The following is a 24,986-nucleotide window of genomic DNA, read 5'->3' as shown; positions in this document are numbered from 1 at the left end:
AAAGTAATCACACCTCTTGACATATTCCACATTTTCAAATTTGATGAAATAGATTTTTTTCTCACCCATCTACACACAATAGCCCATAATGACAAAGTGAAAACATGTTTTGAGATATTTTTTGCCAATTTAGTGAAAATGAAATACAGAAATATCTCATTTACATAAATATTCACACCCCTGAGTCAATACTTTGAAGAAACACCTTTGGCAGTGATTACAGCTGTGAGTCTTTCTGGGTAAGTCTAAGTGCTTTCCACACCTGGATTGTACAACATTTGCCCATTATTATTTTCAAAACTATTCAAGCTCTGTCAAATTGATTGTTGATCATCACTAGACAACCATATTCAGTTCTTGCCATAGATTTTCAAGAAGATTTAAGTCAAAACTGTAACTCGGCCACTCAGGAGTATTCACTGTCTTCTTCTTCTTGGTAAGCAACTCCAGTGTAGATTGGGCATATGTATTAGATTATTGTCCTGCTGAAAGGTGAATTCATCTCCCAGTGTCTGGAGGACACTGGTTTTGCTCTAGGATTTTGCCTGTGCTTAGCTCCATTACATAAAAATAAAAAATATTCCCCCATTAGGATGCATGTTTTGGAATATTTTTTAAAAATTGTGAACAGGCTTCCTTCTTTTCACTCTGTCAATTAGGTTAACATTGTGGAGTAACTATAATGTTGTTGATCCATTCTCAGTTTTCTCCCATTACAGCCATTAAACTCTTAACTGTTTTAAAGTCAACATTGGCCTCGTGGTGAAATTTCTGAGCGGTTTCCTTCATCTCCGGCAACTGAGTTAGGAAGGACGCCTGTATCTTTGTAGTGACTGGGTGTATTGATACAGCATCCAAAGTGTAATTAATAACTTCACCATGCTCAGAGGAACATTCAATGTCTGCTTTTTAATTTTTTAGCCATCTACCAATAGGTGGCCTTCTTCGCAAGACATTGGAAAACCTCCCTGGTCTTTGTGTTTGAAATTCACTGCTCAACTGAGGGATCTTACAGGTGTGTGTGGTACAGAGATGAGGTAGTCATTAAAAAATCATGTCAAACACAATTATTGCACACAGAGTGAGTCCATGCAACTTATTATGTGACTTGTTAAGAAATGTTTTAATCCTGAACTTATTTAGGTTTGCCATAACAAAAGTGTTGAATACTTATTGACTGAAGACATTTGAGTTTTTCTTTTCATTTTGTTGTGTTAATTTGTAAAAATTCCACAAAACATAATTCCACTTTGACATTATGGGGTTTGTGTGTAGCCAAGTAACAAAATAATCTCAATTGAATCCATTTTCAATTCTGGCTGTAACACAACAAAATGTGGAAAATGTCAAGGGGTGTGAATACTTTATGAAGGCAACGTATCACTTTTGCATCAAACTGTCAAAAATGAAGACCAGAATTGACGTGTTTCACTATAACAGTTTTTTCATGAAAGTTACACTTTAAAGGCCCAGTGCAGTCAAAAACTTGACTTTCCTATGTTTTATATATATTTCCACACTATGAGTTTGGAATAATACTGTGAAATTGTGAACGCGATGATAATGCCATTTTACTTTAAGAGCTGTTTGAAAAGACCGCCTGAAATGTCCCCATGTGGTAAATTAGTTAATAGACCAATAAGAAAGAGAGTTCCAAACCTCTCTGGGAATAAAAGCTAATTTCTCATTTTCCCCTGCCCACTCAGACCACTCCTAGACAGTCCTAGCAAAATTCTTGCTTGAGAAATTGCTCTTTGCTAAGAAGCTATTTTGGTTTCTTTTTGGCAATTTCTATTGAAAAACAATCACAGTAAGGTACTTAATTGTTACCCGAAATGATTTGATATTGACATAAAAACAGCTGCATTGAACCTTTAAAAACAGCTTATAACAAATTCCCAAAACAACATTCCTTGTGTTTCGATGTGTAACATATGCAAAACTTTCTAACCTATTGTTTTATTGTTTTTTACTTTCCTAAAACAAGAATTTTCCACATCACGATTCAGCTGTCGGAGATTTGAGCACTAAATGTCCTAAATCAGGGGAATTGCATGCATAGGCCTATAGGCTTCCACTGTATGATATTAACATTTAAAAAATCAATATAAAAAGGAAGAGAAGCTTAGGCTTAGCCCCAGAGAGAGAGAGAGATATGCCGGCAGCATGCTACGACACCGCCATGCATTTCTTTATCCTTGTCAGATAGGCTACTGCGTCTGCTACACAGATATAGGCATACAGAAGAGGCTAATTCGTGAATTTTCGATCAGAATATATTTTTTTATAAAGATAAGCAATATTTTGTTACATTATAGGAGTAAGTCTGCTAGGCCTAAAACATTCTTCCTCACCTCGAGTTCAACTGTCGGAGTCAGTTGGAGAGCCAGGGCATACTGCCTTCATATCATAACCCTGCAGTAGCTAAAGCTTAATAATTGCCACACCAAACCTTAACAAAAGTTTCTAAACTTTATTAGGGTAATATAAAAATAAGTCAAGCCATTGATTATAGTGAAAATAAAAAACAGACTATTATATTGCGGCAAACACACCACTACAGTTGGAACTTAATTAAACAAAACACTTCACAAAAGAAACGATTATATTGCAGCAATTACCAAGAAAGGCTAGTGCCTACCGTAGCCAACAAATAACAGCAATAGGCTAATGATTTTTGTTGTTGTTGTTACAACATCTTAAACTAATTACAGAGCACACAATAAGAAAGATAGATCAAACTTAATTTACCCAACAAAAGTGTTTCAACAGAATGAAAGAAAACACACATCTAAAGAACTGGTAAAGATGAGTTAATAGGCCTACAATATTAACCACTATATACAATAATAATAATAATAATAATAGGCTACCTGGAGCGATAGGTAGCCTAGTGGTTAGAGCGTTGTGCCAGTAACCTAAAGGTTGCTGGATCGAATCACAAAGGTAAAAATCTGTCGTTCTGCCCCTGAACAAGACTGTTCTTAACTGACTTGCCTAGTTAAATAAAGGTTACATTAAAAAAAATGACTTTCGTTTTACTTCAATGAAAAAGGCCTCCATCTTCCTGAAAATTTGGAATTGCCGGCTAATGGAAACCCTGCTTAGATTAGTAGTGTTTCTGGGGGGGGGGGGGGGGGCTTCCTACTCTGCTGGAGGAACTAAAGGGATAGTTCATCCATAAATCTACATTTCTTTTATATTTTCATACCTCAAGAAAGGGTCCAGAAAAGAATCAGTTACTTAGGCTAGGTCCTGCATACATGTCTTATTCCAGAACAAATGAGAAAGATTGACACCATCTGATTACGTACAGTAAATTATTTGGTGCCAACCTTTCCCATTACTTTAGTTTTCTTTTCTCCTCATGCATATAGCAGGATCATATAGGCCTACACAACAGATTGAATAGGTGAAGCATTCAGCTTCACCTAGGACCACTTTCCACCAAACTTTGACTAATGGGTGACATAAGATGGCGCCGACAGAGATAGTCGAATCGCTTCACGTTCTTAGGGAACTATGCAGTAATTCGTTTTTTTTAATGTATTGTTTCTTACATTGTTAGCCCAGAAAATCTCAAGTGTTATTAAATACAGCCGGGAAGAACTTTTGGATATAAGAGCGACGTAAACTTACCAACATTACGACCGGGAAATCAACTTTCCCGAAGCAGATCCTTTGTTTGGACCACCCTGGACATTGGATCTAATCCCAGAGGTCGACCCAAAACAACGTCGTCGCCGCAGGAGAGGCAGAAGGAGTGGTCAGATTTAGAAGGCGAGCACACCATCCACCGCTTCCGAGCATATTACTCGCCAATGTCCAGTCTCTAGACAACAAGGTGGACGAAATTAGGGAACGGGTTGCAATCCAGAGAGACACCAGAGATTGTAACATTCTCTGTTTCACGGAAACATGGCTCACTCAGGATATGTTGTCAGAGTTGGTACAGCCACTGGGTTTCTTCATGCGTCGCGCCGACAGAAACAAACATCTCTCTGGTAAGAAAAAGGGCTGGGGTGTATGCCTCATGATTAAAGACTCATGGTGTAATCATAACAACCTTCAGGAACTCAAGTCCTTTTTTTCACCTGACCGACAATTCCTTACAATCAAATGCTGACCGCATTATCTCCCAAGAGAATACTCTTTGATTATAGTCACAGCCGTGTATATCCCCCCCCCCCCAATCAGACACCTTGAAGGCCCTGAAAGAACTTCACTGGATTCTATGTAAACTGGAAACCATATATCCTGAGGCTGCATTTAGTGTAGCTGGGGATTTTAACAAAGCTAATTTGAGAACAACGCTACCTAAATTCTACCAGCACGTTGATTGTTGTACCCACCCGAGCGAAACATTGGACCATTGCTACTCTAACTTCCGCGATGCATACAAGACCCTCCTCCGCCCTCCCTTCGGCAAATCTGACCATGACTCCATCTTGTTGCTCCACTCCTATAGGCAGAAACTAAAAACAGGAAGTGCCCGTGCTTAGGTCTATCCAACGCTGGTCTGACCAATCGGATTACACACTTCAAGATTGCTTCGATCACGTGAACTGGGATATATTCCGGGTAGCTTCAGACAATAACATTGACGTATACGCTGACTTGGTGAGTGAGTTTATTAGGAAGTGCATTGGAGATGTTGTACCCACTGTGACTATTAAAACCTTCCCTAACCAGAAACCATGGATTGATGGCAGCATTCGCGCAAAACTGAATGCACGAACCACCGCATTTAATCATGGCAAGGCGACTGGAAACATGACCGAATACAAACAGTGTAGCTATTCCCTCCACAACGCAATCAAACAACCAAAGCGTCAGTATGGAGGCAAAGTAGAGTTGAAATTCAACGGCTCAAACCCGAGACGGGTGTGGCAGCGTCTACAGACAATCACGTATTACAAAAAGAAAACCAGCCCCGTTGCGGACATCGACGTCTTGCTCCCAGACAAATTAAACAACTTCTTTGCGTGCTTTGAGGACAATACAGTGCCACCGACACGGCCCGCTACCTAAAACTGTGGGCTCTCCTTCTTCGTGGCCAACATGAGTAAAACATTTAAATGTGTTAACCCTCGCAGCCCAGACGGCATCCCTAGCCGCGTCCTTAGAGCATGCGCAGACCAGCTGGCAAGTGTGTTTCCGGATATATTCAATCAATCCCTATCCCAGTCTGCTGTGCCCACATGCTTCAAGATGGCCACCATTGTTCCTGTTCCCAAGAAAGCTAAGGTAACTGAACTAAATGACTATCGCCCCGTAGCTCTCACTTCTGTCATCATGAAGTGCTTTGAGTGCTTTGAGAGACTAGTCAAAGATAAATTTGCTTACCACCCCAATAGGTCCACAGACGATGCAATCACCATCACACTGCACACTGCCCTATCCCATCTGGACAAGAGGAATACCTATGTAAGAATGCTGTTCATTGACTACAGCTCAGCATTCAACACCATAGTACCCTCCAAACTCGTCATTAAGCTTGAGACCCTGGGTCTCGACCCTGTCCTGTGCAACTGGGTCCTGGACTTTGACGGGCCGCCCCCCAAGTGGTGAAGGTAGGAAACAACATCTACACCCAGCTGATCGTCAACACTGGGGCCCCACAAGGGTGCGTTCTCAGCCCTCTCCTGTACTCCCTGTTCACCCATGACTACGTGGCCAAGCACGCCTCCAACTCAATCATCAAGTTTGCAGACGACACTACAGTGAGAGCCCTCGGAGTGTGGTGTCAGGAAAATAATCTCTCACAAAACAAAGGAGAGGATCGTGGACTTCAAGAAACAGCAGAGGGAGCATCCCCCTATCCGCATCGATGGGACAGCTGTGGAGAATATGGAAAGTTTTAAGTTCCTCGGCGTACACATCACGGACAAACTGAAATGGTCCACCCACACAGACAGCATGGTGAAGAAGGCGCAACAGTGCCTTTTCAACCTCGGGAGGCTGAAGAAATTTGGCTTGTCACCTAAAACCCTCACAAACCTTTACAGATGCACAATCGAGAGCATCCTGTCAGGCTGTATCACCGCCTGGTACGGCAACTGCACCACCCTCAACCACAATGCTCTCCAGAGGGTAGTGCGGTTTGCACAACGCATCACCGGGTGCAAATTACCTGCCCTCCAGGACACCTACAGCACCCGATGTCATAGGAAGGCCAAAAAGATCATCAAGGACAACAACAACCCGGGCCACTGTCTGTTCACCCCGCTATCATCCAGAAGGCGAGGTCAGTACAGGTGCATCAAAGCTGAGACCGAGAGACTGAAAAACAGCTTCTATCTCAAAGCCATCAGACTGTTAAACAGCCATCACTAACATAGACAGTCTGCTGCCAACATACAGACTCAAATCACTGGCCACTTTTATAAATTGATTTAATAATGGTATCACTAGTCACTTTAAATAATGCCACTTTAATAATGTTTACATATCTTACATTACTCATATGTATATACTGTATTTTACACCATCTATTGCATCTTGCACATCCATACATTTATATGTACATATTCATATCCATCCCCTTACATTGCTTGTATAAGGTAGTCGTTGTGAATTTGTTAGATTACTTGTTAGATATTACTGCACGGTCAGAACTAGAAGCACAAGCATTTAGGTACACTCGCATTAACATCTGCTAACCATACGTATGTGACCAATACAATTTGATTTGAAATATCCCTTTAAAACTAATGCGATCCCTTTAAAATGGTGCACTAATATAATATAAGCTTGGTGTTGGATGAATGCACATGAAGACATTCAATGAAAGGGTACAGGTACATGCACTCCCACAATTCCATCTAATTTAACACAGTCAATAAATCAGGAGTACATGGTTCGAATTTTGTACCGAGGTGTATACATTTCCACACTTTGTTGCGGTATGCTGTATCTCCTATCTTCTACCCACAGTCAGTTGGCACTGTTACAAGCTCCTATTGCAAAAAGGACAGAGGTGCAGTTGTGGTACCTCCACAAACTGACCGTGGCAGTGTTCCAACCCTCACAGAATACCTCCTTTCCTTGCTTCCTTTTTGTTACTGACCATATAATAGTGGACAGGTAGGGGAAACTAACCATTGGTTTCACCTATCCAGTTGTTTCAGGCTTGTGGTGAGGCAGAAAAGGAGACAAGGAAACAGGGGGCCATGCAAAAGGTTTGGAACTCGACTTCCATGAACGCCAATAGAGGCCGGGCATCCCACCAACCTGATTAGGCGGTGATGTTAGAAACCTAGCATTACGGCTAAGTAAAGGGTGATTATGGAATACCGTAATAGAGGGAGGGGAAGAAGGTTAGGAGGGGGGAAGGAGGATGCAGACGGGATTTTCTAAAAGTGATCATTTGCCTTAACTGCGCACAGACACGCAGGAAAGTGGAAGGGGAAAAAAACGTCTCGGCATCATGCCTCAAGAATGTCAGCAATGAGCTTACAGACCACATCCCTGACACACAAGAGTCGGAGTCGGAATCACATCCAGACCTATAACAAAGCTGGGAAAATGAGAGGGGACGGAACGTCGGTGGAGCGAGAGAGAAGGGGGCCTTCTCCAAAACGACAGAGCCCAATGAGCGGCTCCCTACCGCATCACATGACGCAATCCTAGAAATGGCTTGGAAATCACTCCCGACTGCCAAGATTTTCCCGAAAGGAAAAAAAGAGAGAGAGAAGGGAAAACACAAGGCGATGTGTTTTACTGCATACCTCTGGATGGGTCACTACGAGTACAGAACAGACATAAAACAAATCAGACCTGGAATGACCCTCGCCATAGAGAGAGAGAAAGAGGGATAGAGAGCGAGAGAGCGATAGAGAGGAATAGAGAGGGATAGCGAGAGAGAGAGAGTGAGAGAGGGGGATAGAGAGCGAGAGATAGAGAGGGATAGAGTGAGAGAGAGAGCAAGAGCGAGAAAGAGAGGGATAGAGAGTGAGAGAGAGGGATAGAGTGTGTGAGAGAGAGAGAGAGAGAGAGAGAGAGAGAGAGAGAGAGAGAGAGAGAGCGAGAGGGAACTAACTGGCCTATATGGAAATACACTGGCCATACACTCCACATCCACACACAGCAAGATCAACTAAAATCTGCAGAGAGAGGAGGGAGGGAGAAACGAGCAACTTTACGAGGCGAAGAAAAGTGGGGGGAGGAAGGGGAGAAACGGAGAGAAAGAAAGAGAGTCAGGAACACAGGCAAACAGAGTGAAAATAAGAAAGGGATATAGAAAAACAGGGAGAGAAGTGTCAGAAGAGATAGGAAATGCAGTAATGAAACCCTTAAAAGACGGTGATCGACTGATGGAAGAAAAAAAAAGAGCGAAAAGAACAATAGACAGAGAGACAATGGGAGAGAGAGAGAACGTGGAACAACAGAATAGGCCCCGATAGACAGGAGTGAGTAACTGACAGAGCAGACTAGTCCAGTCCTGTCATTCCATTTGCCTTTCTCTCTCTCCCGCTTTCTTTCCCTCCGTCTTACTCCCTGCCTCGTGTTCTATTTTTTCCCTGCATTCACAGAGAAGCATGCAGCGGCAGCACATGACGAGGTGACCTGTGCCCCACAGGATGGGCTGGACTGGGGGGGGTACCATGTTCTGTGACCAATCCCCATGGTCTCCACACAGAACACACACACCCCTCTCCAGGCCCCATTGCGAGGGGAGAGAGGTAGAAAGCGGCCTGCCCTTTCGCTGGGCCCCTCGCTAGACTCTGGAGAGGGGAGAGAGGACGAGGCAGGGAGAGGCCCGCTTGGACACAAACAGACGAAACACACACAGACAGGCAGCCCTGTCTCTGCAGAGCTCGGCAGCAATTGAGTGCTGTCGCTCTCTCGCAAACACACACACAGTCACACACTCTGAACTAGCAAGGACAGGAACGGATAGGCAACAGACATGTGGGTGATGTGGGTGCGTAAGCACTTAGCTCTGGTCCCAGTTACATAACCTCAACCCAAAAAGCACAAACCTCGGCGACGTGTACTATGCCCAAAGTCAATCGTCAAGTCATTGAATTCCAGGAAATAATGCCATGTTGACTTTGTATCATCAGTATGGGTGGATAGTAAAGCATCCTATTTCCACACTACTAACTCATAGTAAATCATACCAACTCACTCATACTAACTAAATCATACTAACTCTTAAAGGCCACGAACAGTCAAAATCATGTTTTTCATGAAATTTGATGATATTTGACGGGAAAAAAATCAAAAAAATGACTGTTGCTTCTACATTGATAAAGATAAATTGTAGAGTTACTGGTCGCCTCCCCCATGTCAAAGACTTGGATTAATTATTAAGGGGACAAGGTGGCATCACCTTAACTCTCATTTTAACACACCAATTGTAACATGATATTCTTATACTTCATTTAAATATGTACCGCCTTCTAACCAACATCGTAGAAAGCGTGTTTGCAGAGGGGCGTGGTTTATATAGCTACAGTGCCTTCAGAAAGTATTCACACACAGACTTTTTACAATTTTGTTACAAAAGTATTGATAATGAAATACAGAATTTACATAAAGTATCCACACCCCTGAGTCAATACATGTTAGAATCACCTTTGACAGTGATATTTCTGGGTAAGTCTCAGAGCTTTGCACACCTGGATTGTACAATATTTGCACATCATTCTTTTCAGAAATTCTTCAAGCTCTGTCAAAGTTGATTGTTGTTAATCGCTAGACAGTCATTTTCAAGTCTTTCCATAGATTTTCAAGCCGACTATAGTCAAAACTAGAACTACGCCACTCAGGAACATTCAATGTCGTCTTGGTAAGCAACACCAGTCTATATTTGGCCTTGTGTTTTAGGATATTTTCCTGCTGAAAGGTGAATTTGTCTCCCAGTGTCTGTTGGAAAGCAGACTGAACCAGGTTTTCCTCTAGGATTTTGCCTGTGCTTATCTCTATTCCATTTATTTTTATCCTAAAAAACTCCCTAGTCCTTGACGATGACAAGCATACACATAACATGAGGCAACCACTATCATGCTTGAAAATATGAGGAGTGGTACTCAGTGATGTGTTGTGTTGGATTTGCCCCAAACATAACACTTTGTATTCAGGACATAAAGTTAATTTCTTTGCCACATTTTTGGCAGTTTTCCTTTAGTGCCTTATTACAAACAGAATACATGTTTTGGAATATTTTTTATTGTGTACAGGCTTCCTTCTTTTCACTCTGTCAATTAGGTTAGTATTGTAGAGTAACTATAATGTTGTTGATCCATCCTCAGTTTTCTCCTATCACAGCCATTAAACTCTATAACTGTTTAAAAGTCACCATTGGCCTCATAGTGAAATGCCTGTGTGGTTTCCTTCCTCTCCGGCAACTGAGTTAGGAAGGACGCCTGTATCTTTGTAGTGACTGGGTGTATTGATACACCACCCAAAGTGGAATTCATAATTTTGCCATGCTCAAAAGATATTCAATGTCTGCTTTTTACCCATCTACCAATAGGTACCTTTCTTTGCTAGGCATTGGGAAATCTCCCTGGTGTTTGTGGTTGAATCTGTGCTTGAAATTCACTGCTCGGCCAATGAACTTAACAGATAATTGTATGTGTGTGTGTTCATTTTTAAAGTTTACCATAATCATCTATGGCAAATATACTATATGTTTCCCCGTTCATCTGTGTCTGGTGTTAGCTAGTTACTGACGAGCTAGGTCTTCAGCAAGCATGGAATAAAAGGGGGAGGGGTCGTTCAAAACACTGATGCAGCTGTCAAGTCAACACATCCATCAGTGCTGCTATGAACCGCATCACAAGAGACATGCCAAACGGGAGATGTATAAAAAAAAACATATAATTGATGCAATTTTAATGTTGTTTGAGTTTCTTTGTGTATCACCACATTTGCTCGAGATGATTTTACTGCAACCCTGCTCACTGCATACAAGTTGCTTGACATGGGCGTTTCTTAGAGCTGTCAGTTAAGGCGATAAAGTGCTTTTCAGAATAACTTTTCAGGACCTTTAACAACTAACTCATACTAACTCACTCATACTAATAACTCTGCAATACTAACTCACTCATAGTAATTCTGCAATACTAACTCACTCATACTAACTCTGCCATACTAACTCCCTCCTACTAACTTATAGTAACTCATACAGGAACCAAACAAAGCCAGCTGGGTTTCTCCTTTGCTCACGTTCCCAAGAAGTCGTATTATTCTACATGACTACTGCCTGCCTATACTTAAAACAGTAAAAACGATATGTGACGCGTCGAGCGTAAGAACCATCAATCACTGGAAGTTTCAACTTGGACCCCAACACTAAAGGGCTATTTATACCCTACGGTGCGTCGCGCAGTGTCACAATGTCTTTTTTTGACACAAAACGGGCGGCTCTTTGATGTGCGCTCAGACATTCTATGTACTCTCTTGATTGTAACGCGCCGGATCATTCCTTGAGTAGCCATGGAGGCAGTGCTGTGTAAGCAATGAAGTTTGCTTGGTTCCTTGATCTGATCTATAGGCATTGCATCAAAGTAACCTATTTTGCATTGATAAGTAAGTATAATCTCAGCGGCTGTTCAAACAACAAACCAAACAACATTGTAGCCTTATTAGAATCTCCACCAAAATGTATTTTGTTTGGAAGTAATAACTATTGATTCCGGGCTATTGGTTAAAACAGCTGCGAAATATGGGCTTTTTCTCTGTGTCCAAAACATGATGACATTCAATTTTAAGCTGATATGGGAGTGAAGACTTTTGAAGCAGCATATCAAATTGGGATAATATTGTAGGTTACACTGGACATTATAAGAATATTTGCGAGGGCATATTATTTAATTATAAATCAAATTATTTCACATGGCGATGTGGGAAGCTAATCAACTTCAAAATCACTAACATTGTAGCCTTATTAGAATCTCCCCAAAATATATTATCTCCCCAAAAATAAGGCTACAATGCTATTGATTCCAGGCTACTGGTAAAAACAGCTGCGAGCTATTTGTTTAGAAGTGATAACGTTATTCTAGGCCATTTGGAAATGGAAAAACACATAGACGTGCTTTTTTTTCTCTGTGAATAAAAATGAAGACATTGTATTTTAAGCTGATATGGGAGCGAATATACTGAAGCGGCATATCAAATTGAGATCATGTTTTTGGTTAAACGAGCAAGTATAAGAATATTTGCCAGGGCATAATATTTAATTATAAATCTGATTATTTCACATGGCGATGTGGGAAGCGAAAAGGCTAGCTAGCTTGTAGTGTTTAGCCAACTTGCTAGCAAGGGAAGACAACCGACTCTTCTTTTACTTTAACAACAAATGAGAAGACAACAAGAAAGCCTCTGTCGCCCCCTTGTGAATGTTGCTATTTGGGAGTCTGGATTGGCGAGGTATCTTGTTACCCCAAAAAAATCAAACTCCCCCAGCGCACGCATGCACATAGGTCTACACTATAGGTCTATAGGTCTGCACGTTAAGTGTGTTGAAACCTTAACAGGTGGAACTTAACACGTCATTACTCACAACAACAACTTCAAATGTGCACTATATACGCCTATACGGCACACACTCACACAAAAGCCCATCTGCGGTGCCTAGTAAAGGGTAGCTCTATAGGAGGCCTATACTGTTACATGTGGGAGAGGAGGAAGCAACCAATTAGTGGTCACGGCGGGGGTGGGGTGGGTATGATGACTGTACTGCTGTCGCAGAGTGGACAAAAAGCTAATGGACTATACCAACACGACTGCTTGGCCCTCGTACACAACCTGCCATTGTTGTAGCAGTGACTGGCCGGAGCTGAACATGAGCCTACATTACAATGCCCTCGGCTACTGTTCTAGGTTCAGCTCTTGCTGTGCAGCTCCTAGTGGGATAGAGTTTGGAGTAATGCGGGAGGGCTGTTCCAAAGTCAGTTGTTAAGGGCACAAAGTAATCACTTGTGTGCCAGTGAAGCTCTCCCTCAAAGCTTTCTAATGAATCGCCGAAAGAATAGCTTGGTCTGAAATGAAAACAACCCCCTATGCCTCTGGTGTTTCAGACCAGAAGGAACTGGATAGGTGTAAGAAGAGGTAAGCAATATGGCGGAAGCCGAGACCGTTGAAAAAGACTAGGTGGAACCGCCACCATCACATTGCTGACTTACACTTCTCCGCTCAGTCAGATATGAAAACACTGAAGAAGTGGGGGCTAGGGGAAGTGAATATGAGTTTGTTTTCTTTCAACCGAGAAGGACTTCTGCTTTCTTTAGATCGTATCACGTTTATCCAAGTTCTCCAATTCTCTAGACCCAGTGGTGAAAAAAGATGTCTCTTTTGCAACTTGTGGATATAATCTTGACAGCCCTTAACAACAATGAATATGTTCTTGGCATGTTTTTAGTTTTATCCAAAGCTTTTGACACGGTTGGTCATGAAATATTACTTTCTAAATTGCCTTATTACGGTTTTCATGAATATAATCGGCAGTGGTGAAAAAAGTACCCAATTGTCATACTTGAGTAAAAGAAAAGATACCTTAATAGAAAATGACTCAAGTAAAAGTCACCTAGTAAAATTCTACTTGATTAAAATATAAAATATTTTAAAAATATACTTAAGTATCAAAAGTACATTTAATTGCTCAAATATATTTAAGCATCAAAAGTAAAAGTGTAAATAATTTCAAATCCCTTATATTAAGCAAACCAGACGGCACCATTTTTTTATGGATAGGCAGGGGTACCCTCCAACACTCAGACATAATTTACAAACGAAGCATGTTTGTTTAGTGAGTCCGCCAGATCAGAGGCAGTAGGGATGACCAAAGATGTTCTGTTGATAAGTGCGTGAATTGGACCATTTTCCTGTCCTGCTAAGCATTCAAAACGTAATGAGTACTTTTGAGTGTCAAGGAAAATGAATAGTGTGAAAAGTACATTATTTTATTAAATAAAAGTAAAAATAGTTAAAAATATGAACATTAAAGTATGGATACCCCCCCAAAAAATGACTTAAGTAGTACTTCAAAGTATTTTTACACCACTGACTAGACCAGTGGTTCTCAAACTGCTGTGTAGTGTATGAATCAGCTGTGTAGTGTTAAGGCAAAAACAAAAATGTGCAGGACCAGGTTTGAGAACCACTGGTCTAGACTCTAGAGGTGAACGCACTGTACGTCAATTCTACAGGCCTCTAAACATGTCCTCTTGGCAACTTGACTTCACCATTTCTCTCATCGTCCCCTCTTTGGCAGAGGAAGTGTGATTGAGCAAGGGAGTGTGTTGGGGAGAAATTTGGCACCCCGACCAGGTACAGATAATCTTATTACACGGTCTTGTACATAGCAACCAGGAACTGCACGTTCCACAACAAGAGGGACTTAATTAGGGGTGCTGCAGTGTACACTGCAACTTATCCGTACATTATCATCTGCTTATAAATGCTCTCGAGTCCCATCTGAGGTGATGGCAGCCGGTGGCAGGAGGACCATAACATTAAGACAATTTCCTTAGGATAGATCTTTATTGTCCCTAAGAAGGAAATTGTCTTGGACACACAGTACTGCTGTAGGCTATAAAACATAAACACTATACATTACAAACTTGACAAATACATAGTACAGGCCTACATTGCATGTTACCCCTGTCATACACATCATATTCCTTAGTGGGTTACATAGTTCTTTGGTCCATAGTTCTTAGACCACGGCGCCACCCGGGAGGCCCACAACAAGGCTATTCTAATGTAATTTAAGTGGTTTATTGGTCTAAACCTTTTAAATGTTTCAATAATCTAGGCCTGAGTAAAGATCTATCAGAGGCAGTATGAGAGGAATAACGTACCAATAACACAGAGAGCACTGATATCAATTCACAATTCTTAATAGCTCGAAGACTATCAAATGAACATTTTTGTTGGATTCATTAGAGCCAACCAAAGCATGATTCCTACAATAACATGACCAGTTGCCCCAGGTCACTTATGACAAATCAATGACATTTAACTCAGCATTGTGAGTAGTACTTAGAGAGGCAGTGTTTTGAATTCTCATCATTCCTAATAGTGAAATCTCATATGGAATCACTCGTCAACACCTTCAGCTACAAAGGCTGCGTAGTAAAACAAAGGACCCTCCCCAGTTCTAAATGGAAACCGGGTCATGTTCAGTAGGAGCAAATGGTAGAAAAAATGTTGAAGCAGAGAAGGGGCTGCATGTGAACGTGTCTAACAAGAGCACTGATTTGTTTTCTGCTTGACATTGTGTCCTACACGCTTAGAAAAAAGGGTTGTGAAAAGGTTCTTAGACTGTCCCCATAGGAGAACCCTTTTTGGTTCCCAGTAGAACCCTTTTTTGGCTTCGGGTAGAACCCTTTTGGGTTCCATGTAGAACCCTCTGTGGAAAGGGTTCTACATGGAACCAAAAAGGGTTCTTCAAAGGGTTCTCCTATGAGGACAGCTGAAGAACCCTTTTAGGTTCTAGATAGTACCTTTTTTTCGAAAAATGAACATAGCTATTGACTAAAATAAGAATGTCAGGTAGCATAAGTTTACTTACACGCAGAAAGTAAGGCGGTACCGTCCATTACAGCGCCCCGGCAAAAAGAAATGTGGGGGTACGCCGTACCGTTAAAACATAAGCCAATCACATTAATTAAAACCACATGCCCAAAAAATTGGTCACTATTACACCACTATTTATCCTTACCGCATGTCAGAGGCATGAAAATGAGCAAATTGACTCGAAAACAGGTGGTAGCCTATAGCCTACGCTCCAAAATGTGATGTGGTTCGATGAGAACATTGACATTTTGCCAAAGTAGAGATTAGCAGCACTGACAGCAGTGGACGCATAAATTCTGGCCTAATGACAATTGCCAAATGTCATTACACTTTTAGTTTTTTTGTGTAACAGATGTCTCTTTCAATTCACCACTGTTTTGAGGATGGAAATATATTGCGAGTGGATTAATGTGCGCGGGTAGCCTAGTAAAGGAAACCTTTGAAGTGATTGTTTGACAAGTACGTGCACACATAGGAGGTCACATACCGGGGGAAAAATTATTCTACTTTCACCCCTGCTTACATGTCACCTATTTCCAGGATAGTTTTATGCATATGGTGCACATTTGTGGATAAAAACAAACTTGATTTGTTTCAAACATACACTATATATATAAAAGTATGTGGACACCCCTTCAAATTAGTGGATTCGGCTAATTCAGCCACACCCATTGCTGACAAGTGTATAAAATCGAGCACACAGCCATGCAATCTCCATAGCCAGTAGAACGGCCTTACTGAAGAGCTCAGTGATTTTCAACGTGGCACCGTCATAGGATGCCACCTTTCCAACAAGTCAGTTCGTCAAATTTCTGCCATGCTTCAGCTGTCCCGGTCAACTGTAAGTGCTGTTATTGTGAAGTGAAAACGTCTAGGAGCAACAATGGCTCAGCCGCGAAGTGGTAGGCCACACAAGCTCACAGAACAGGCCCACCGAGTGCTGAAGTCCTCGGTTGCAACACTCACTACCAAGTTCCAAACGTCCTCCGGAAGCAACGTCAGCACAAGAACTGTTCGTCGGGAGCTTCATGAAATTGATTACTTTGGTGTAGTGTACAGCTCGCCGCCTATGGACTCTAGGGCAAGGGAAATTGTTCTCTGGAGTGATGAATCACGCTTCACCATCTGGCAGTCCGATGGGTGAAGCTGGGTTTGGCTGATGCCAGGAGAACGCTACGTTCCCGAATGCATGTTGCCAACTGTAAAGTTTGATGGAAGAGGAATAATGGTCTGGAGCTGTTTTCATTGTTCGGTCTAGGCCCCTTAGTTCCAGTGAAGGGAAATCTTAACACTACAGCATACAATGACATTCTAGCCGATTCTGTGCTTCCAACTTTGTGGTAACAGTTTGGGGAAGGCCCTTTTCTGTTTCAGCATGACAATGCCCCCGTGCAAAAAGCGAGGTCCATACAGAAATGGTTTGTCGAGATCAGTGTAGAAGAACTTGACTGGCCTGCACAGAGCCCTGACCTCAACCCCATCGAACACATTTGGGATGAATTGGAACGCCGACTGTTAGCCAGGCCTAATCGCCCAACATCAGTGCCCAACCTCACTAATGCTCTTGTGGCTGAATGGAAGCAAGTCACCACAGCATTGTTCCAGTGGAAAGCCTTCCCAGAAGAGTGGAGGCTGTTGAAGCAGCAAAAGGGGGGACCAACTCCATATTAATGCCCACGATTGTGGAATGAGATGTTCGAGCAGGTGTCCACCTACTTTTGGTCATGTAGTGTATATTGATTTAACCTACGTATTGAACCCATTAAGACGGTAGATGTTCAATCATAGAACAAAGTTAATGTGAGACATCACAAGAGGCCTATTTTCATCGTTTTATGGTCTAGTAACAGAAGCCTAAAATGTAATTCCTGTTATGTAAAATAGTAGTAGTCTGTCAAATTTGGGGCAAGGGTGTCTGCAATTCACTCAAGCTTTTAATAAGCCTATCGGTCACACATTATTTTCCGGATTTTCCGGACTATCCAAATAACAGATGGTCACACTATTAACAAACTATCTGTTGATAAGCAACTGCTTGCTAAGGTTAGGGTTAGAGTAAGGGATAAAGTTAGGGTTAAGTTTAGGGTTAGGGTTAGTAGATAGTTAGTTGAAATGTTATTCGATGGTCTGTAGAGATAAAATACCAGGAAAATATTCAATCGTAGTCGGTAGAGCAGGGATTATCAACCAGATTCAGCCGCAGAATGATTTTTCTGGAGCGGATGGTTACGGGGCCAGAACATTAATTACCAATAATTTGTAGAAAAAGAAGGCCAAACAAATAGAATATTTGATTCAAGCGTAATAATTTCAAACCTTGCTTCCATTTGTATACGATCACATCTCTATTATGCCTGGGAATACTTTGTAACAAATTTCCAAAATGTATGTTTGAATTTTTTTAATAAATGATATATACTGTATATATATACACATATATACCAGTCAAAATGTTATGCCTACCTACTCATTCAAGGGTTTTTCTTTATTTTTACTACTTTCTACATTGTAGAATAATAGTGAAGACATCAAAACTATGAAATAACACATATGGAATCATGTAGTAACCACCAAATTGATGACAGCTTTGTACACTCCTGGCATTCTCTCAACCAGCTTCAAGAGGAATGCTTTTCCAACAGTCTTGAAGGAGTTCCCACATATGGTGAGCACTTGTTGGCTACTTTTCCTTCATTCTGCGGTCCAACTCATCCCAAGCCATCTCAATTGGGTTGAGGTCGGGTGATTTTGTAGACCAGGTCATCTGGTGCAGCACTCCATCACTGTCCTTCTTGATCAAATAGCCCTTACACAGCCTGGAGGTGTGTTGGGTCATTGTCCTGTTGAAAAACAAATTATAGACCCACTAAGCGCAAACCAGATGGGATGGCGTATCGCTGAAGAATGCTGTGGTAGCCATGCTGGTTAAGTGGGCCTTGAATTCTAAATAAATCACTGACAGTGTCACCAGCAAAGCACCCCCACACCATCACACCTCCTCCTCCATGCTTCACAGTGGGAACCACACATGCGGAGATCATCCATTCACCTACTCTGCATCTCACAAAGACACGTCGATTGGAACCAAAAATCTCAAATTTGGACTCATCAGACCCAAGCACAGATTTCCACCGGTCTAATGTCCATTGCTCGAGTTTCTTGGCCCAAGCAAGTCTCTTTTTCTTATTGGTGTCCTTTAGTAGTGGTTTCTTTGCAGCAATTCGACCATGAAGGCCTGATTCACACAGTCTCCTCTGAACAGTAGATGTTGAGATGTGTCTGTACTTGAACTCTGTGAAGCATTTATTTGAACTGCAATTTCTGAGGCTGGTAACTCTAATGAACTTATCCTCTGCAGTAGAAGTAACTCTGGGTCTTCCTTTCCTGTGGCGGTCCTCATGAGAGCCAGTTTCATCATAGTGCTTGATGGTTTTTGCGACTGCACTTGAAGAAAGTTTAAAAGTTTTTGACATTTTCCAGATTGACTGACCTTCATGTCTTAAAGTAATGATGGTTTGCTTTATTTGAGCTGTTCTTGCCATAATATGGACTTGGTCTTTTACCAAATAGGGCTATCTTCTGTATACCACCTCTACCTTGTCACAACAAAACTGACTCAAACGCATTAAGGAAAGAAATTCCACAAATGAACTAGGAACAAGGCACACCTGTTAACCTTTTCACACGTACCAACAAATGGGTGTGATCATTCTACAGTGGTCCCTATAGCATACACTCAAACCAGTTTGATTAGAACGCTTATTTAGAACATCTAGTTCCCATTGACGCAACAGTCAGCATTTGAGCTAGCCACATTTTTTTTTCACGTAAACATTTTGCACAAACACTGTCCTTACAAAGTTATGTCCTGAATGTGACAAGTTCATTTTTGGATGCAATGTTCAAACATTCACAGAAGTAGCTACAGCATAACACAATCATCCAAACCGGAAAATGTAAGCTACATTAGTCCTAGCGCTATCTGAGGAAATATTGATGCTACACAAGTGGTCATATTTAGATAACGACAGAAACCACAATATGAATTAGCTAATAGCAATTACTATTGGTAATTCATCACATCACGGGTGAGCTCAACATTGATCGAAATAATTGACTAAAACACTTTCTAGAAATCAAAAGTAACCTGATGGGTAGTTGGTGCGCGCCTCCATGTTTGTTTTTTGCATCAACCAAATATAATAAGCAGAGACAAGATGAGTTTTGTCTTTTTGCAGTATGCATGTTGAAGGGGGTGTGTTGTCTACGATCATTCACTTCCCTTCATTCACTTCCGGAAGTTTACCCGAAAGAGGAGTGAGCCATTCCTTCACCTCATTATAACGTCTTTGGTCTGACAGACGTTTACGTGACACCCAAAATGCATTGTATGATGTCAACAAACATGGCGCCACACATAGCTGGCAAATAGATTAGCATTAGCTCATTATAATCAGTACAACCTTCAAAAAGGTATTTTACACACATCATAGGTGTCCATTACAATCTATGCAATAATCAAAATGAATTATTTGTCACCAGTACTTGAAAACACGTGAATAAAACTGTTAATACATTACGCTCCATTCATACAATCTTCATGCTACAGTAACAACGACAGCATGATATGCAGAAAATAAGGCACTTACTTTGATAGGAACGCACACATGTCCAAAGTTATTATTTGTATGGAAAACAACAATGGAGGCATTGGGGAAGGGCTCTCCTCGAAGAGGGAAGTTGGTCCGGCTTAATTAAGCCTCAAACATAAATTGTCAGCAACACTGAAATGGGCTACTTCCATGTGAATTAATGAGGCGGAACACACCTCAATTCAAACTGTTGTTAGAAAAAAAAACTTGTTTGAAAATATTTTGAAATTGACAAGTTGAAACATAGATAATTAGCAGGCAGCGCATGTTAACTGTCCTGTTGTGTAACAATCACATTTTGGAACATTGAGTGCATTCTGATATCACGTGCATAAAACAACTCACGCTGGGGTGACTGTTAGAGATATTTGGAACTCACGTATGAAAAGATTAATTGAAATGCATTCCAGGTGACAACCTCATGCAGCTGTTTGACAGAATGCCAAGAGTGTGCAAAGCTGTCATCAAGGCAAAGGGTGGCTACTTTGAAGAATCTCAAATACAAAATATATTTAGATTTGTTTAACACTTTTTTGGTTACTACATGAATCCATATGTGTTATTTCATAGTTTTGAAGTCTTCGCTATTATTTTACAATGTAGAAAATTGTAAAAACAAAGGAAAACCCTGGAATGAATAGGTGTGTCCAAACTTTTAACTGGTACTGTATATATAAATATATATATATATATATATATATATATATATAAATAAACTCAGCAAAAAAGAAATGTCCCTTTTTCAAGACCCTGTCTTTCAAAGATCATTTGTAAAAATCCAAATAACGTCACAGATCTTCATTGTAAACCCTTAAACACTGTTTCCCATACTTGTTCAATGAACCATAAACAATGAACGAACATGCACCTGTGGAACAGTCGTTAAGACACTAACAGCTTACAGACGGTAAGCAATTAAGGTCACAGTGATGAAAACTTAGGACACTAAAGAGGCCTTTCTACTGACTCTGAAAAACACAGAAAGAAAGACGCCCAGGGTCCCTGCTCATCTGCGTGAACGTGCCTGTGGGACAGGTACAGGATGGCAACAACAACTGCCTGAGTTACACAAGGAACGCACAATCCCTCCATTAGTGTCCGCAATAGGCTGAGGGAGGCTGGACTTAGAGCTTGTAGGCCTGTTGTAAGGCAGGTCCTCACCAAACATCACCGGCAACAACGTCCCCTATGGGCACAAACCCACCGTCGCTGAACCAGACAGGACTGGCAAAAAGTGCTCTTCACTGACGAGTCGCGGATTTGTCTCACCAGGGGTGATGGTCGGTTTCGTGTTCATCGTCGAAGGAATGGAGGGTCCGTCATGGTCTGTGGCGGTGTGACACAGCATGATCGGACTGAGCTTGTTGTCATTGCAGAGAATCTCAACGCTGTGCGTTACAGCGAAGACATCCTCCTCCCTCATGTGGTACCCTTCCTGCAGGCTCATCCTGACATAACTCTCCAGCATGACAATGCCACCAGCCATACTGCTCGTTCTGTGCGTGATTTCCTGAAAGACAGGAATGTCAGTGTTCTGCCATGGCCAGCGAAGAGCAGGATCTCAATCCCATTGAGCACGTCTGGGACCTGTTGAATCGGAGGGTGAGGGCTAGGGCCATTTCCCACATAAATGTCCGGGAACTTGCAGGTGCCTTGGTGGAAGAGTGGGGTAACATCTCACAGAAAGAACTGGGAAATCAGGTGCAGTCCATGAGGAGATGCGCTGCAGTACTTAATGCAGGGTGGCCACACCAGATACTGACTGTTAAGTTTGACCCCCCCCCCCCCCCCCCCCCCCCCTTTGTTCAGGGACACATTATTCCATTTCTGTTAGTCACATGTCTGTGGAACTTGTTCAGTTTATGTCTGCTGTTGAATCTTATGTTCATACAAATATTTACACATGTTAAGTTTGCTGAAAATAAATGCAGTTTACAGTGAGATGACTTTCTTTTTTTGCTGAGATAAATATATATATATATATATATATATATTACAATTGCTTGGAAAACTGGGTGGGCAAAATCCAGTCTGCTGGTTGGAGAATCCTGCTGTAGAGCATCTATAGATGGACTATCCAAATAAAGTCTATAATAAAGTATATTATTTATAAATTGTGACAGATAATACATATTTGGAAATATCCAGCTGAGATTAAATGCATGCATTTTATACAGATGCAGTTTGGCTATGAATTCAAGGATTTAAAACAGATCAAATTAATTTACCTGAGATTTTGGCATGCCCTTGTTTGTTGATGGGTGATAAAGACTTGGCAACTCTCTTCTTAACCATAAAGATATCTTTAATCCTGAAAAATAAGAAATTGTCTTAATCACTTCAGACCTTGTTTCAAGCAGTTTGGTTGTTTGAATAATAGTCTTATCATATATTCTCTGTAAAGAAAAGCATGACAATTACTTGAGCAACATGCGTGCAATGGTTTGATTGTAAAGATTATTTTGGTAAACTGACAGCCTTGTAACGCTGCGTTTGTTTTGAGCTCGAGCCGCAGAATAGTTTCAGCTTTCACATTCCTTCTCTGGATGCGAGTTTTATACCTGCGTACAACTTTTTCCAATACCAAGTTGCCCTTAATCCGTTTGTCGTCGTCAATCTCTTGAAAAAAAATTCATTCCCATGTTGACTTGTGGTATGAGATACTGTGTAATAACTGCGTTATACAAATATCCGCATGTGATCGACTCGAAACGTCCAAACTATCACGCCCAAGGAAGGTTCTAAATGTTGGCTGGCGAGCTGATACTGATAGCTAGCGTGGCTAGATGGCTGGTTAACCCTAAATTGGTGTATCAAGTTCAGGCGATATATCAACTATATTCAGACCGAACGCGACTGCAATTAACGAATACGGCTAGTAATACTGGTTACGATATTTACCTTGTTCGCTCTACAAACGGTGAATTCTATAGAATAGCTATGATAGACGAGAAATCCCCTGGCCAGACCCTAAATAGATGGCCATTACTTTTTGATATGCCCCGCCCCCGGACTTCGACAAAATGGGATATTTTCTCCAAGCCTCTCCAATAACCAATCAAAGGTGCAATCTGCGTGTATCCCGTGTTTTGGTTGGTGACGACTTACACCAGCCCTGCTTTGCTTGGTCAAGTCCAATGCTCGTAACGTGTGTGAGCGACTCCCCTTCCCCCAAACACAGGGGTGTGTCATGACGTCAGAGGTAACGAAGAGGTAAACAACTTTGACCGCGTGAGGTTTAAAGCAACATTGTTTCTTCGCAGACACTGATACAGTGCTACAATAACACTGTAACAATATGATAATAGATGTACTGAAAAGGAAATTATATCATTATATACCACAATTCTGTGCAACGCACTCTCCTTTGTTATGTGGCCACACAGGTGGCAGCATTGTAATAAAATATGGACTTACAGAGAGGCTCTGAATTAAACATTGTAGCGACATGTTCACGGATATTCTCATGGTTTCGGAGTTCGTATTATTATTATTTTAATTTTAGGATTGTGCGTATGCGGAAGCGCGTGTGTGAGAGAGACAGGGAGAAAGAAAAGGACAGAGAGACAGAGGGGTATGTCTGCGGTGTGCTGCGGATGGCGTGTCAGCTGCCTAACGTAGCATAAACATGCTTTGTTGCTATGATTGTTATGCAATGTACTTGTGGAACAAACTATAGAGTACCATGATCCTCCCTTCCTCTCCTTTTAGACACAGACCGGGATACCCACTGAAGAATGGTAAGTGAGGTTAGCAACAAACATTCAAATTCAACATTGGTGATATGGATATTTTACATAGGTGGTTTCAGTTCGGTTCACGTGTTTTTGCATGATTTATTGAAGGATTAGTGCATATTGTATGTTGTGTCAGTGACATGCACGTTGTGTTGGAATTCATGCCATGGTGTGTGTGTGTGTGTGACAGGATTGGGGGATGGTGTTCGGGTGAACGGCAGGGGTGTGTCGACAGTGTAAACATAGTAAATGCGACAGAATGGAAGGAAAGATGGAGAGGGGCTCCATCCCGGCCCATACAAAGTAACGGGAAAGGCAGGCAGGGCATGGAATAGGGGGCTGCATATTTATTTTGTAATGTTGATTATGTTGCCTTTCAATGAAACGTAATTACATTTATTAAATGCCTGGTCAATGTCACAATAGTAATACATTGAAGCTTTCATGGCCTAATCAAACTGGTTTAATATTTCTATTCTGGGGGCTATTTTATTTACCTATTCACATATTCTGTTAAATAATCTAGTGTGTCTTCCTATTGTGTGTTTAGAAATAAAATTCTATTTATTTTAAGATGTATATTTTTTTTAAATGCTCAAATTCACTATGCTTGAAGCCAGTGGTAGTTTTTTTTTCCCCTCCAGAGAGAACAAAATGCAGCGATATCTCCTTTCAAATCTACTCATACCATGTTGTGTTTATCAAACGTATATTGCAGTCTCATCACCTCTCCAGTTATCCCTGGATCGATCCAGCCATCAGCACAAGGTTAGCACAATGCTGGGGGCCGCTCTCTGTCCCCTCCTCTTCTTCTCCCCCTTGCTGTTTCGGCACCACTGACTAAAGGTTCCACTTTCACCCGGAACCTGGGACATTTTCTGCAACATAACAGTTTCAGTTTCAGCCCCTCATCTGTGTGGTTTAAGTGACGAGACACCACATCAATTCAAATCATACAATGGAATAACTATATCGATAGATTCAATTTACCATATGCCACGTGCAAAATACCTGTTACAAATAGGAACCGTGTCTAGGCTTACCTATGAATGCATATTTTTTT

At 41.4% G+C, this 24,986-nt stretch overlaps 1 protein-coding gene across 4 annotated transcripts in view; it reads right to left on the bottom strand.

Annotated features, from left to right (window-relative positions):
• Window positions 1–23,183, bottom strand: part of vdrb (vitamin D receptor b) — a 62,851-nt gene extending 39,668 nt beyond the window's left edge. Inside the window, exons 1-2 of one of the 4 annotated variants that reach the window (XM_039014673.1) lie at window positions 22,748–23,183; window positions 22,415–22,497 (exon numbers count right to left, since the gene is read on the bottom strand). In XM_039014673.1, the coding sequence (XP_038870601.1) occupies window positions 22,415–22,481 (67 nt within the window). In that variant the 5' untranslated portion in view covers window positions 22,482–22,497; window positions 22,748–23,183. The other 3 variants (XM_039014680.1, XM_039014665.1, XM_039014688.1) reach the window with 3 other exon arrangements.
• Window positions 23,184–24,986: the final 1,803 nt, after the last annotated feature.

Source organism: Salvelinus namaycush, chromosome 2 (genome assembly GCF_016432855.1).
Source record: "Salvelinus namaycush isolate Seneca chromosome 2, SaNama_1.0, whole genome shotgun sequence".
Taxonomy (NCBI): Eukaryota; Metazoa; Chordata; class Actinopteri; order Salmoniformes; family Salmonidae; genus Salvelinus; species Salvelinus namaycush.
The sequence above is the reverse complement of the archived record's forward strand: the minus strand, read 5'-3'. Positions and strand labels throughout refer to the sequence as shown.